The sequence below is a fragment of the Hylobates moloch genome, unplaced genomic scaffold, assembly GCF_009828535.3.
Source record: "Hylobates moloch isolate HMO894 unplaced genomic scaffold, HMol_V3 SCAFFOLD_9, whole genome shotgun sequence".
In the NCBI taxonomy this organism is placed as follows: domain Eukaryota; kingdom Metazoa; phylum Chordata; class Mammalia; order Primates; family Hylobatidae; genus Hylobates; species Hylobates moloch.
Window position 1 is genome coordinate 89958866 of NW_026652284.1, and position 16215 is coordinate 89975080.

General features: G+C 42.2%; 1 protein-coding gene across 9 annotated transcripts in view; it reads right to left on the bottom strand.

Annotated features, from left to right (window-relative positions):
• Positions 1–3104: 3104 nt before the first annotated feature.
• Positions 3105–16215, bottom strand: part of SYBU (syntabulin) — a 117547-nt gene continuing 104436 nt past the window's right edge. For all 9 annotated transcript variants that reach the window (XM_032760283.2, XM_032760285.2, XM_032760281.2 and 6 more), the window contains 4 exons: positions 15245–15347; positions 8703–8906; positions 6771–6920; positions 3105–4936 (listed from right to left, as the gene is read on the bottom strand). In XM_032760283.2, coding sequence (XP_032616174.1) covers positions 3826–4936; positions 6771–6920; positions 8703–8906; positions 15245–15347 — 1568 coding nt within the window. In that variant the 3' untranslated portion in view covers positions 3105–3825. The remainder of the gene's footprint in view (positions 4937–6770; positions 6921–8702; positions 8907–15244; positions 15348–16215) is intronic.

Below are 16215 nucleotides of genomic sequence, written 5' to 3' on the forward strand. Positions count from 1 at the left end.
TGCTATTGGTGATCAGCTGCATCCAATCTGACAATTAATAAATATTTGTGGTTTGTGGAGAATTCTTTCTAACCAGAGCCTATCCTTTCCCTCCAACTTGAATTGATGGAGAACAGTGCTGAGTTTGTGTAGTTATATTTGTTTCTATGGAAACAAGCAGATACTCAAAACAGGCTTATAATCTTTTTAAAGTAAAAATGCTTTTAGCGATGACTTAAAATAAGCACAAGGAGGGACTTTAAGGAAGATACCGGTATCTAAGTATTGATCTGGGCTGGACTACAGGAAGGGACCTGAGTCAGCATGGCTCATTATTTCAGGATACTTCCGATTATTCACCTCCAGAAATAGTTTCCCTTCCATTTCAAACAAATCCTTCTACTGCTGACTAGAGCTGCAAGACGTGTAAATACAAATGTGTGTGCTTGAGACACGTGTGTATTCCAATAGAAATGTCCTATCAGAGACAAACCATCTCTCCTCACACACACATTCCCATGCCCTGGATCCTATCCCTTCTTTTCAAAGGCTCTCCTTCTTCAATTAATTTATACTTTTTTCTTATTTTTTTCCCTGCTATGTCATTAATTTGTTTTTCTTCATTGGCCTAATCACAAAAGCATACAAACATGTTCTGTCACTTCTCAATATTGAAAAATTAACCTTTGACGTTATATCTCCTTTTAACTACCACTCAATTTCCTATTCTCCTTAATTGTAAAACTTGGTAAAAAAATTCAGCAGCACATATTTCTTTCACTTTCTCTCTTCCATTCACTCTTCAACCTGCTCCAGTTGGCCTTCCATCCCCATTTCTCCAAGGAATGATCTTGACACAGTCATTAAGACCTTGCTGTCAAAGCTGGTGAATATGTAACTATTCTCATATTAATCTCTTGGTGGGACTTCAACACAATTGACTGCTCCCTTCTTCTTGAATTACTCTCTTCTCTTGGTTTTTATACTACTAATCACCTAGTTTTGCTCCTACATTTTGGGCTGTCATTTCTCTGGCTGTTTTGTTCGTTCTTCATCCTCCACCTCTATCTAAACATGGAAGTACCTCAGAAATCCATTTTTGACTTTTTTCCTTCTCTACACTCTTCCTGGATGACCTCATTTGTTCCTATGGTTTTAATTACCACACAAATGCCAGAAAGGTTCAATGTTATAACTCTAGTCCTGACAGCTCCCTTGATTTTCACATTTATATATGCAGTTACTCTTGATATCTTCACATAGATATTTTAATAGACATGTCAGTTTTATTTCCCCAAACTTGTGTCTCTTGAACTCTTCCCATTCTGAGCAGATACAGCCGCCGTTGATCCAATTGCTCAAGCCAAAAACCTGAGTCACCCTTACTTTTTTTCTTTTCCTTACTCCACATTTAATCCATCAGCAAATCACATTAGTTCTATCTTCAAGCTATATCTGTAATTATTCACCTTAATCTCTGTATCTACTTCCACCTCCAAATTGGCATCATCTCTCATCTGGACATTACAATAGACCCCTAAATGGTGTCCTTGAATAAACTGAAACCTCTACCATGGTTTATGTGGCCCCATATGAAGCAGCTTCTTATCTACTCCAACTTTCTCCTTCCTTCTCACTCTGCTCCAGCCACACTGACCTCCAGGATGCTCCTGTCACACGCTGAACGTTTTCTGTCTGACGGCCTTTGCATTTGTTCCTCTTGCAACAAGATTTTGTCCCATATTTTCGCATGATTGACTCTTTTTCATCCATTCCCACCAATGTTTTTTCTTCAGAGATGTGTTCCTTACTTTCACCTCTGCCATACTTGGTCAAAATACCTTATTTCCTTTGAGGCATTTACCACTATCTGAAACTATCTTTTGTTTATTTGATGGCATGTTGTGTCCCTCACAGACACAGAACGTAAGCTTCCTGAGTACAGAAACCTTTTCTGTCTCCTTCACTATTTAAGACCCATCCTGGAAAGTGCCCAGTTAGCATCGGAGTACCTGGTAAGTATTTGCTGGATTAATTCATTCATTCAACAGCAATTTTTAGACTTCCCGCTATGTGCCAGGTGCTGTACTAAGTTATTGTTAAATTTTAATTTAGTTTTAGAAAATTAAAATATTTTAAAAATAATTTGTGGGTACCCAGTAGGTGTCTATATAGGGCTCATGAGCGATTTTGGTACAGGCATGCAATGTGTGTGCAATAGTCACATCATGGAAGATGGGGTATCCATCCCCTCAAGCATCCTTTGTGTTAAAACAATCCAATTATATTATTTTAATTATTTTAATATATGCAATTAAACTATTATTGATTATAGGTTCCTTGTTGTGCTATCAAATTCTAAGTCTTATTCTTTCATTTGTTCTAGGTTCTTGACATACATCTGTGAACAAAACAGAACACAGATCCCTGCCCTCATGGAAATAATATCTCAGTGGGAAAGATGGGTAATAACCAAGGCATTGTAAGTAAAAGGGTGGTATATTTAAAGGTGTTAAGTGCTATGGAAGAAGAGTTTCTGGATGAGAACTTAAGATATTATCCAGCCTCTTTATCCTCCCTTTGTGTGGCAAAGTAGAAAAGGCATTTGCTTTTGCAAACACTTGAAATCGTGGCTTCTGGAGATGAGCTCTGAGATCCTGAACATTTTTCCTCTTTGAGGCTTAGCTCCCTTATATGTGTAAAATACTAATCTCGAAATTTTGGTGTAAGCACTAGATGAACATAGATCAAATACCTTCTCATCCCTTCCCAGCCACCCATCCTCATCCTATCATTCTGGGGAAGGAAGCTATATGGCACTACCATATTCTCCCTCTCCTGAACACTTAGCATGCTTAAATCAACCCAATGTTCCTGAAAACACTCAAGATATACTTACTGCATAAACGTGGACAAAATAGTGTATGGGCAATTTAAAAGTAAACAAAACTACTTTTATTCAGAAATGATGCTTTTTAAGTAAGGGTAGGAAATCTTCATCTTTCTTTAATAACTCTTTTTCCCTCTTCCTAATTTAATTCAATTTTTACAGACCCCTATTGATAAAGATGTAAGATCTGCTATTCATTGTCTTTCTTATACATAGAAGTAAAATCACAGAAATAATTATTTTATAGGAGGATAAAACATTTATTTAAATGGAAACACTAATCTTTATTTTCATCATGCTGAAGTGTGTGGTTACAATTTCCAATAAAACACTATATATAATAAGCAAAATAAGTTAGTACATTGTAAACTTATGCACAGTTTCATCAATTAACAGTTTAAGAACAAACAAGCCATTTAAGACTTTGGAGCTACATTTAGTAAAAAATTGCAAACACTCAAATCTTATCAACCCCAAGTAAGACACTAAAGAGCTATTCAAGACTTCTTCAAACCAATTACACAAATACATGTTTATTTTTGGTTACAGTCCCCTGCTATGCACAAGACCATTGGAATGCTGGAACAATTACACATTTTAAAACGGCACAAAGCAAAGCAAGGAGATAACATGCCAGCCTTAGAGAAGCTGTCTTGAAAGTGCAAACTGCATTTTCTCTTCCTGAACCACTAGGATAAGAACGGGTACCTTAGACGACACGGCAGGGTCATGAGCATGCTTTCTATACCCCACTGGTGGGACATTTACTGGAACCAGGTCTCCATGCCTTTGAAGATACCTCCGGTTTTAAACAGTGAACAGGCTTCAACTAAATATAGTGCAAATCAAATATCAAGGAGCAAAACGACAGAATAGAGACCGTCACAGATTGACCTCCTGTTTCTCTACCTGGCACAACCCACATGGGACACATTGGCACACGGTAACAACAACTTCTATTTAGTTTTGATATGGAAGGCGGTGCGGCGGAGCGAATGCAGGGCAACCACGCAACAGCCCCTGAGCAAGGCCCCGATGTTATAGACAGGATCTGTTCCTCCTCTCTGAGTACTGAATGCCCACAGAACCGTGGGGACCACGGGGGCAGCCACAGCCAGGAGATCCACCAGGAAGCTGCTGCTCCAGTACTGCCTCACGACGCCCCCGCGAGCCAGTGGGATGACACCATCCAACCTCTCTTCCACGCAGGCTGCAAAATCCAGCTCTCTCATGAGGCGGTTTGCATGAACTTCTGCATCCACATTGGCGTACGGGGTCTCCACGGGAGACAAAAGGATGGCTGAGTTTGGATTTCTTGGAGTTAAATCAACCACTAAGGCAGAGAGGGACTCTGGGAAGCTCTCCATCGAGTCTGGTTCAGACTCATCAGGGGACGCCAAGCTCGAGGGACAGGGGTCCTGGAGCTTCTGCAGCACATTCTGAATGAGCTCCGAGATGGCTGGGCTGTAGGGCACCACGTCGGTCTGAACGGCTCGCTCCACCACCACACTGCCCTCCTCCTGACCCATGACCATGGGCAGCAGCTGCAGGACGTTAGCCCCAGGGGTGGAATGCACAAGCTCCAGGTCACCAGATTCTGTGGTGGTGGCTGTCACTATCTCATCAAACAAATCTGTGCCGTCGGCTATGCTATCTCCTACCAGTAGCTCCCTGTCAGCCCCTTCCCCGGTGACCTGCTCTTCCAGAGATAACCCATCTGCCATTGTGTCAAGAGGGGGGTTGAGGGTTAAGCTCTTCTCTGGGGAATCACATGGAAAGTCTAGGCACAGTTCATCCCTCAGAGAGCCACTGTGTGCCATCTCCATGCTCTGAAGGAGAGACTCCAGCTTCTTGTTTTGGATGTTTATGTCCACAAAGTATTTCTGAATGCCTTTATCTTTATCAGCCAAGCTGCTCCGCATGGTTTCGATGACCTGTTTGAGCTGTTTAATCTCTTTCCTGGCTTCTTTGAGTGCCAACTGGGCCTCTACCCGGTGACACTCCTCTTCAATCCAGTCCTCTCGCATGCGGGCCAGCTGGGACTTAAGCTCCACGATTTCACTTTCCCTAGAGTGCCAAGACAAGCATGGTTAATTAAAAAAAAAAAAAAAAAAAAAAAGAAACTTTGAACTGGGCAACAGGCAGTTCTGGCACAGAGCCAAGAGCTCATACTCTTCCACTTGAAATACAGATGTGAAATCAGTTTTCAATTCAGGGAACTCAAGAGAACACAGAAAAACTTGAGAAAATACTCCAGCCTAAACATAAAGAAGCAGTACATTTTCTCTTTGGCAGAGATTAGCTATGAACTTTCTCTTTACTTGTAAATGGCTAAAGTAATAATAGTAATCAGAATCAAAATAGCTACCACAATTTTTTTTGAGTACTCATTATGGGTCAGATATTGCACTGTGTTATAAGTCTTATCTTCTAATCAATCCTTAATATTTGAAACTTTATTATTAGAACATCTTAGCATCTGTTAGCCTGTTTTTATCTCCATAGCCTACCCTTTCCAAATGTCTATAGTTTGTGGACGGCCAGTTCACTTTTAATTACCTATCAAAGACAGAAGGTAGACTGATAAGTTTTAGCCTTGCTAAATTGTTCGTATAGTATTCCAATGATAAACATTTTCGAAATAATAAAATGCTACACGTGGCAGGGACTTTACATGCTGACAAGCTGCTTATTCTATCTCCTCTCAGGTAGGATAATATTGAATTCATCCTACACTAAGGAGAATCTATCCTATTTTTTAGATCCTTCACAGGACAACTCTATTTCAAGATCTTTGTATATATTCTTTCTTACATATAATTTTTTCATATTCAGTCCTTACATTCTCAGTGGATATGAAGATAGGGTACTCAGGATCCTCATATATATGAAGAGACATCAATATTGCTCATTTAAGTTTAGGTTAGAATATTTTCCCAAGTTTTGTTGCATTCCCATTCCTTCCTCCCTTAAGTGCTCCAGTCCTCCCATGGACTCTGCAAATCACAGACCAAACACTTCCAGACATAAGGTCTGACTCACCCCAGAGGAGAGTTTTGGTCTCAAGTCTATTTCAGACAGATGATGAACCAGATTAATTCGGAAGATGAAAAATGTCCCTTCCTCACAGTCTGCGCCATTATCTGCCCACAGTTTTAGCAACCAAGGTCATTGAGTTTTCTCTATATCTTTCTGGCAGCAGAAGAGGAGGTTTGGGCTGATCAGGAAGCCCAGACTCTTAGAGAATGCACATGCCACCCTCACCCTGAGCTCACAGCTACCCTGGTCAGAGCTTTCCTGGTCTGTTCCAAAATGTTCCAGGGGAAAATCATCAAGCAGAAAAACTGGCCTGCTGCCCAGATGTCAAAAGTCTTCTCCCTCAGATAAGATCTCTTAAGCATGGGCTTTTTTTTTTTCAACCTTAACGCTTGGCCAAGAACAATGAGCCCCTTCCTTCGCACAGAAATAGCATGCAGGAATCACAATGCACACAGATATCCATTCGTGCACGGATATAAACAGGGCTTAATTGGTCCACGGTTGTGACCCATTCTGCTGGAAGTATGGGATTGTTCCCGCACGTGTTTTTGCCATTTAAAAATAATCATGCACACACCCGATTATTTCACATCAAAGCTGTATACACGGCAAAGCAACAACAACAAAAAACAACAACAACAACAAAACAAAGGATCCCCTCTAACCTACGGGCCTCCTTGAACTCCTGAAACAGCCATATCACACAGAGTTATGACTCTTTTCAGAGGCTGACTTTAAAAATTTGACAAAAATTGAATATAATCATTTTTTCTTTTCTATCTTTCTATAGTTTGGGTTCATATTTCATTTTATGGAAAAAGAAGTTGTCCTACACCCCAGCGTGCAAGGAAGGCAGATTCACCTTTCATGGAGTCGGCGCTCAGATTCCTTCAGCTTGGTTTTGAGGTGTCTCACTGTCACCTCTTTCTGCTGCAGTGGAGTCAAATACTGCTCTGGGTTTGGGGGTCTGACACCATGATTTTCACCGCAAGACATGTACCTTCCAGAACGCCTGAAACAATCCAAGTAATGAAATGTTACTTTTTGCTGTTTCCTTTTCTATAAAAAGAAGAGTAACACAGAGTGTTATCAACTGAATGTTTGTGTCCCTCCAGAATTCATATGTTGAAATTCTTACCCCAATATGATGATATTAGGTGGTGAGGACTTTGGGAATTAGCCCATAAGGGTGAAGCCTTCATAAATGGGATTAATGCTCTTATAAAAGGAACCCCAGAGAGCTTTCTAGCTTTCTTTTTCCACCCTATGAGGATACACTAAGGTCAGCAGTCTGCAACCCAGAAGACAGCCCTTCCCAGAACCAGACCTTGCTGGCACCTTGATCTCAGACCTAAACCTACAGTATGTAGCCCATGGTTCTCGAAAGATTTGGACCAACATCTAGACTACTTTGTTATAGCCACCCACATTGACCCAGACACAGCTAACAGCTTGAGAAGGAATGGTAGCTGTGTGCTGGGGTCTTAAACCTCAATAATGGCTGACCTCACTTCAGAAGGTGAGCTGTAATAGAACTGCCAATCTTAGGACTGTTAATTACTTTGAAGATTGAAGGGGGTATTGGTGTATTTATGGAGAGAATAGGGACCGTGGAGGAGGAGAATTTTCTATGGCTTAGGAATGTTCTCATACAAAATAATGCACCATTGTCCAGGTGCCTGAACTGTCAGTTCAGAGTAACATGCAGCACAATGGGTGAGGGTCAGGGGATGGGCCTGGGCAGAAGAGAAGGAAGCCAGCCAGAGGACCTAACTTTCTGCACAGTGTGCCACTGCCTAAAGATCCTGATGGCTATTTGCTGAATCCAAGTTGTTCTAAAATCAATCCCTGCTGTGAGTATGCCAGTTTGGAGGAAATGGAAAGGTTCTTCTTCTGAAGGGAAGAAGTTTCTTCCTCTACTTAACTCTCCCCAGTGTGTTTTGTAAGACAGGCTCAATGTTTTACAAAACAGCCCTTGCTGGAATCTTGGCCCCTCTCAGGCCTGGCTGGGAGCTGGGAATCCCTGCTTTAAGAGAGCTGACTGACAAGAATAGGGATGCCCAGCAGGAAGAAGGCCGAAGGAGGAGGGCGGCCAGCTCCTTCCCTGACTCTGGACCCAGTCCCATCCACTGTGCTGCCAGCTCCCTGAGCACCTGCCTGCCTCCAAGATGACCTGTGTCCATGCCCACCATCCAGTCCTCCTGTCGTGGCCTCTTTGGAAATGCAGTTCCTTCTTTCTGCTCCACACTCCCTACAACCTCATATGAATTAACTTCTTGCTTGCTCTTCAGACCTCAATTCCATTTCACTTTCTCAGGGAGGCCTCCCCTGATCGCTCCAGACTGAGTTGGACACCCTCCCCACCTTTCACACACCCCTGTAGCAACAGGTGCCTACAGAATCATCTTAAGTTGTCTTTGTTTGTTTGTTTGTTTGTTTGAGATGGAGTCTTGCTCTGTTGCCCAGGCTGGAGTTCAGTGGCGCGATCTCGGTTCACTGGAACCTCTGCCTCCCAGGTTCAAGCAATTCTCCTGCCTCAGCCTCCTGCTGCCTCTGTGGCATTTTCTCTCCCTATTCAAGAACTGCTTAGATTGCTGTGCCTTGTTAGAAATTGTGGCTTGCGCTCTTTCTGCAGCAGCCCTTGAGGAATGAGCCAAATGTGGGAAAGAAAAATGCAGTGTCTTGTAGAATCAGGCAAGGGATCGAGAGTTGTATAATTTTTTTTTTCTTTTTTAAAGAAAAGCTTACCAAGTAGGACAAACTAAGATGCATGAATTAGGTGAGCAGGACTCACCTCATGATGGGGCTACAGTCGCTTCCTTTGTAGGAGCCTGAGTTGCTACTGCTTGGGGAAGAAGGTGCATAACTGGGATGGATATTGACAGGGCTCAGCTGATTCCTGCACAGCATGGACAGAAGGTCCTTTTCCCGCGGGGATGATGGGCTGCTGCCAGGCTTGTGTGACGAAGCTCCATTATTCCGCCCATGAGGACCTCGACTGGGAGAAAAGCATGAAAAATGTTAAAATCCCTGGGGCTACAGATGCCCAAGGGATAATGTCTTACTCCTTAAATCTAAGGAAATCCAATTTATAGAGTTCAAAGGGGCAATACAATTATTCGTGTAGACTGTCCTTAGGAGCGGCCTTCTTCCCACCTGCCTGGTATTTCCTCTCCTTGTGTCATCAGCACAAGCAACCTCTCCCTCTGTTGTTCTTTCAAATAGTTTCTGACCATAAAGCTTGTTTTGGATTACACCCAATAGCCTGCTAAGAACATACACAATGTAGAATATTGATTTAGCTCAGGTTTATTTTGGAGGCTGTTTTCAAGATGTGGTTTTTGTTCTAGTCCACCTGTTTCAGTTTAGAAATATTTGCATTTGGTTCATGTCAGGGTAAGAAAATTAATGTGGTTCGTTTGGAGGACGGAGGAAGGTGGTAGCCCATAAAGGAGGAGGAGAAAACAGGGCAGATAAACAGAGCACACGTAAATGCATCATCAGTAATTTTGATTACTTAAAATTTTTTTTCATTTTTTTCTAGCCCCAATGACTTAAGACAACCTTTGTCATTTAACTGCTGAAATACTGTAACAGCCCCATCTTGGTTCTCCTGCCTCTTGCCTTGCTCCCTCCAGTAGAAGGTTGGCTTGTGGCTGGAGTGGCCTTTCAAAACGGAATCTGATTCACCGTCCTCCTCAAAGCCTTGCAATGATTCCCCACTGCCTCCAGAACAAAGGCCAGCCTCCTTAAGATGGCTCACAAGGTCCAATCCCACTACTCCATCCAACCCCATCCTCCACCACTCCTCCCTCCTCCCTCTGTACTACAGCATTCCAAATCACTTACAGTTTCCTGAAGGATCCATGCTTGACCATCCTTAGGTTTTTGAACTCATAATCTCCTCTGCTGAGAATGTTCACCTGCTCCCTTCTCTAAGCCCCTGGATACCAGGATACTTCCTACTTTGAGACTGATGGGAACCTACTCTAAAGAGCCTTCTCTATATTCTTCCTTTCCTAGGCCAGTATAGGTGCACTCCTTAATGCTCCCTAAAACTCTGTGCAAACTTCTACCATTGGACTTATCACATGGCGTCACAACTGCATACTTATTTGTCCTTCCTGCTAGGCTAGGGCAACCTTGAGGGCAGAAACAGCCTGTTCTTTCTATCCTCCTACTTTTGATACATGGTAAGTGTTCCCTAAAGGACTGCTGAATAAATAAACCAGGTGTGAGTCATTGGCACTGCCACTTAGTAGGAACTTAGGCAAGTGAGCCACTTAACATGGGGATCAAAACATGCACACACACACACCTTTCCTACCTTCCTCACAGAATTGATGTGAAAATCAAATGAAAGAATGCGTGTGAGTACATTCCACAAGCTATTAAGGGTAACTCAACTGTAGAGTATTATTAGAGAATAAACTTGTTCAAACTTCACCATTAATCCTGTTACAGAGATTTGACACCTACTAGTGTAAGGAAGCATCTTGAGAATGTTGAAATTACTTAAACAGGATAAAGTTCTATGTCAGGAATATTACTTGATGGCAAAAAAAAAAAAGAGAAAACAAGATAGCTTTCATATAGTAGTACTGCTTTCTGACAATCCTTTCTTTGCAATTTTCATTACAGCTGTATCCAACTGACATCTTAATTAGAAGTGTGTGTAAATGTGAATGCGAGTGTGCGTGTGGGTATACTTGGCTTCAAAACCATGATTACTTATTTACAATCAAATATAATTTCAACTGGCTGTCAACCTGGCAAATCATACATAATAAAACGTAACCAAGTTCTAAAGTTAAAGTTATTTCCTTCTGAAATCATCCAAATGAATGCCGCTCTTCTCTTCGTGAGAAGAGGACACTTTATACGGAACAGATGGGCTGATGGCTTTGTGACAAAACCAACTTCAGCAGCCATGGTAGAAAGAACTTCATGAGTAGCTGAAAGGAACATGTACCCTGGTGTGCATTTTCTTTTCCATGCTTCACTTCTAAGTCTGGCATCAACCAGACTATTTCTTAATCTGATTATGAGAAATATGGAGGATTAGCTATTACACATTAGGCGGGAATGTAAAGAGCTGTCCCATATTTTGACCTGGGGAATTTTATTATGAGTTAACTTCCACTGAGGACTTTCTGTGACCCTAGCACTGTTTCCGGTGCCTTCGGAATATTGATCAGGAAATAAATTATCAGACAGTTTGTAAGAGCTAACTTTTTAAAAAGAAGTAACATGCTTAAAAATATCAGTTCTCTTAGTAGTTCAAATGCTAACATATGTAGATGCAAACTCATTATAGGTATTGATAGGAAACATTTTCAAAGGAGACACTGAGATTCCATGTTTGTCATGGCCATGAACCGTCAAACCCAATGCTGTCCTCTTCAGCCCATCCCAGATCCTTCGGTCTGGTGGACAAGAAAAACGCAGTCCACAAAGGGGAAAGAAAATTCTGCTGACCCTGAACCCTTCTACAAACCTGAATACGTAACTAGAAGGTCAGAGACAGACGAGTGAAGATGAAACCTCATGAGTGACTCAGGTGAATTTCGATTCCCTGACCATGGCTCTGGACTTCAGGTAATATCATTATCACCATCATCATCATCATCATCATCATCATTATCATCATCATCATCATCACCATCATCACCATGATCTAGGGTTGAACTGTGTCACCCACTGCAAATTGATATGTTGAGGCCCTAACTCCAAGTATCACGGAATAACGGGGTTTTAAAAAAGTGATTAAGTTAAAATGAGGCAGTTAGGGTGGGTCCTAATCCAGTTTAACTAGTGTCCTTATACAAAGAAGGAATTTGAACAGACATAAACAGAAGGAAGATGACGTAGAGACACAGGGAGAAGATGGCCACTACAAGCCAAGGAGAGGAGCCTCAGAAGAAGCCAACCCTGCAGACATGTTGGTATCAGACTTCCCTTTTCCAGAACTGTGGGTAAATACATTTCTGTTGTTTAGGCTATCCAGTCTATGGTACTGGGTTATGCAGCCCTAGCAGACTAATATAATCACTACCACCATGATTACCATCATAACCAGCAGCAGCAGCAGCAACAGCAACAGTACCATGTCTCTTAGTATTACTTTCACCCCTACTGACAAAAACCACCTTTTACCAACACTTTCACTAAGTTCTGGGCATCATGTCAAGCACTTACACATATCATCTCATTTAACTCAGTGAGATACGATGCTATTATTATCCCATATCCCAACACAGGAAACTGAAGCTTGAGGTCATACACCTGATAAATAATGGAGGCTAACCTCAATCCCAGGTCTGTCTGACTCCAAATCCCAAGGGTTTTCTTTTTCTGTCTAATTTTTATCTTCCAAACAGATTCATGTTTTAGTTTAAGAAAGATAATTCCTTAGAAATATCGGCAGAGTTGCCCTTCTATGAGACAAGATAATCTGTAAGCCTTTAAAGTTTTTGTTTTAAAAATAACTTGTCAGGCCGGGCGCGGTGGCTCACGCTTGTAATCCCAGCACTTTGGGAGGCCGAGGCGGGCGGATCATGAGGTCAGGAGATCGAGACCACGGTGAAACCCCGTCTCTACTAAAAATACAAAAAAAATTAGCCGGGCGTGGTGGCGGGCGCCTGTAGTCCCAGCTACTCGGAGAGGCTGAGGCAGGAGAATGGCATGAACCCGGGAGGCGGAGCTTGCAGTGAGCCGAGATTGCGCCACTGCACTCCAGCCTGGGCAACACAGCAAGACTCCGTCTCAAAAAAAAAAAAAAAGAAAAAATATTGTCACCAACTCCACCTGTTTCTCACATTTCCCACTGATTGACCAATCTTCCTGTTAGCCTTCCTTCAGGGAGCTAATTCTCCACAGAGAAAATTCATTCACTACATGGGGAAGCAGCCAATTGAAAGGATCACAAGCTACTACAGAGTTTGGCAGAGATACCGGGCTACTCTAGAGGAGCTGCCCCCCGCCCCGCCCCAATGCATGGCCCTCCAGAACACAAAATTTACGAGAAATTCCTGAGATAGTCCATGACCAAAATCTACTGATGGTACTCTGTGCCTGGGTGAGATTCTTTTATTTATTTATTTATTTATTTGAAACAGTCTTGTTCTGTTGCCCAGGACTGGAGTGCAGTGGTGCGATCTTGACTCAGTGCAACCTCCGCCTCTCAGGTTCAAGCAATTCTCCTGCCTCAACTTTCTGAGTAGCTGGGATAACAGGCACCCACCTACATGCCAGGCTAATTTTTTTTGTTGTTGTTTTTAGTACAGACAGGGTTTCACCATATTAGCCAGGCTGGTCTTGAACTCCTGAACTCAATTGATCCACCTGCCTTGGCCTCCTAAAAGTGCTGGGATTATAGGCATGAGCCATTGCACCCGGCTGAGATTTTTAAAAACTGAGGATAATAGATAGAACACTGCCATTTTCAATTTTCCATCTATTAATTTTTGTTAAGCTTTTGAAGCCTATTATTGCTTGGCTATAACAGATACTAATATAAGCATTCATCTGATTTGCATATAATTATATTTGGCTATTTTATGTTTAATATATCAAATTTTGACCATGAATTCTAGACTAGAATATTTTCTCTTAGTCACTCTGTATTATTGACACAACCTTGGAATTTAACCACAAACACAAATTCCTTTGAAATATTTAAATTGGCTTCATCTACAGGCCTTCCTTTTTTATCTTTTTGCCTTTCTATATTGTTTGATACTTTGTTCCATGTGTATGTCATAATTTCTTGAATGGGTTATATAAATGGTTTATTCTCAGAGCAAGCCACATCTGATTTACACAGAATGTTTACATTCATGTCCTATAATCCCAGAGGCACTTTATTGCCAAAATGGTGGTGGTGGGTGGGGACCGGGGATAGAACAATTGTGCTTTATTACTGTAGACTTCACTCTTTTGTTACAGGTTTGTCTGGCTTCAGCTGTATTTTTAATGATAAAACTGTGCCCTGGGGGTCTCAGGTCACCTTATAAACATCTGCTAAATCTTCAGCTCACCCAAGAGAAATAGAAAATATTTGCTTGCTGAGTCCTGGAAAGGCAGGCTTTTGGAAACTAAATAGATTTTCTCCAGGAAGAGACCTTAAAAAGTCACACAGTCCAACTGTCTTTTGGACACCGTGGCCCAGGAGAATCAAATGACATGACAAAGTCAGAAGCCAGGTCCCCTCACGTTCTGTGGCTCCCTCCATAGCTTTCTTTAAGTCTCTGCTCAGAGCTCAGTTCATCACTGAGGTATCCTAGGACCCACCAAGCTAAAATATACCACAAACCACATTACTCCCTATCTCCTTCCCCTGAGTGTTTTTAAAAATAATTATATTATTTTTCAATTTATTGTCCTTCTTGTCCTACTACAGTGAATATAATTTTGTGGAGTTTTGTTTCCTCATAGTAGATGCTCAATAAATACTTGTTAAATGAATAAAGCCACTGGTGGCAATCACAGAATCCTGGGGCTTACAGTCCCTCCCACTGAATGTGAATAGTGGCTCCCATGTCTCATAGTCCTTCCACCAATTCAGATAACATCAATGGAGAGCATTGTTTGATGCTTGCTATGCTCCATGCTCTGACTCAGCATTTTACTTTTATTAACTTGTTTAATCCTAACAATAAACCCTCTGAGGTGGGTAGGTCTATTTCACAGATAAGGTAAACGAGGCATGGAGCGGTTAAACAACTTGCTCAGAGCCACACAGCCTGGAGTTGGTGGTGCTGACATTTGAGCCGAGGCAGCCCGGCTTCAGAGCCCACACACCCAGCTAGTGTGCTCTATGGGGTGGCCACCATGCCTATGAACTCTACTACACTTTCTTCACTCCTTCCCCAGGTAAATGCTGCGAATGGTCAGGGAGTAGCTGCTTCCTTCACAGAGGTTAAAAATGGAAGTCCGGCTAGAAGAATAAAAGGGTGAAGTCAGAGGCTTCACAGCTAAGAGACTCATAGATTCACGGAGGGGAGGTAGGAGGGAAGTGGGAGACCACTAGCTTCCTATGCAGATGAGTACACAGGTGAGTGACAGAAAGAGAGAAGGGACAGAAGGAGGAGTGGGCATAGAGTCAAGGGCCGGATGGGAGACAGCCATGGATGGACAAACACAGGTGAGCCATGTGACCACACTTGGCAAGGCAGGAAAAACTACCAATTCAAAATCACTGTAAAAAAACAAAACAAAAAGCCTCATTGAATAATAAAATATGAACGGACAGTAATCCGGGTGGTTCTACGGATGCACAGCAGGTGAGTCACCTGTGTAAAGCGTCTTAATTACAGAGCAGGAGATGGTGCCTACTTGCGTGAAGAAGAAGACCGCTTGCTTCCCGCTGTCGACATATGGACCTCAGGAGCGGAAATGCTGCCTGTGCTGCTCGAGGAGCTAAAATCAGCTTCACTACCTGAAAAACAACAGGGGAGAGAGAAGCGTGAGGGAAAGGAAACCGGAGAACATACTGGCCAGTTCCCTGCCTTCCAGGTCCCTGCTCCCTGCTTTTGCAAACTATTGGCAAATGCCAAGATTCCAGAGCTTCCAGGCTCACAGCATTTTCCTCAAAGCAGTCAAGAGAAGGCCCAGCACAAGGACATCATTTCATAAACACAGCTAAGATGCACAGTAATGCTGGTTTCGTAAAGAGGGCAGTCTTCCTGCAGACACTGTCAACAGTGACCAAGTGCGTCAAGAAATGCACTGTTCTCCCGTATGTGAGGCTCTCACTCTACAATAACGGGCTTACCCTACTTCAAGCAAAAGAAAAATAAAATACTTATCAGTCCAAGAGTAGTTTTTCCAAGAGAGTTTATCTTTGGGCTTCTGTAGTCAGCTACTCATACTTCAGTTTGGCACTTTAGGTTTGGAGACAGTTAACCAGTGAGAGGCAGTCAGGAAAGAGCAAAGCCTGGGCTCCCAGACTGCTGCACTGGCACTATCTGAGGGCTGACTTTCTCTGACTGCAGTTTTGGTTTTTCTTTAAAGAATAGATCCTTAACAGAAAAGCAGAAATTTAACAGTGATAGAAACTGAAATTTGGAATTTTAGCTTCAGGGTGGGATTACAGGTAGGGATGTTCATTAGTTTGCAAAGATCACATGATACTTTGAGTACAGACTACAGGTGGGTGTGTAATTATAAACATGCTGTGCAGTAAAATAAATTATATAAATTCATTCTAACAGAAATATGTAGTTCTGAAAGAGTAATAATGGAAACATTCCCATACACTGCCTGGGGAAGTGAGGGGAGGTGGAAGAGGCAAGCTAGAACAATGA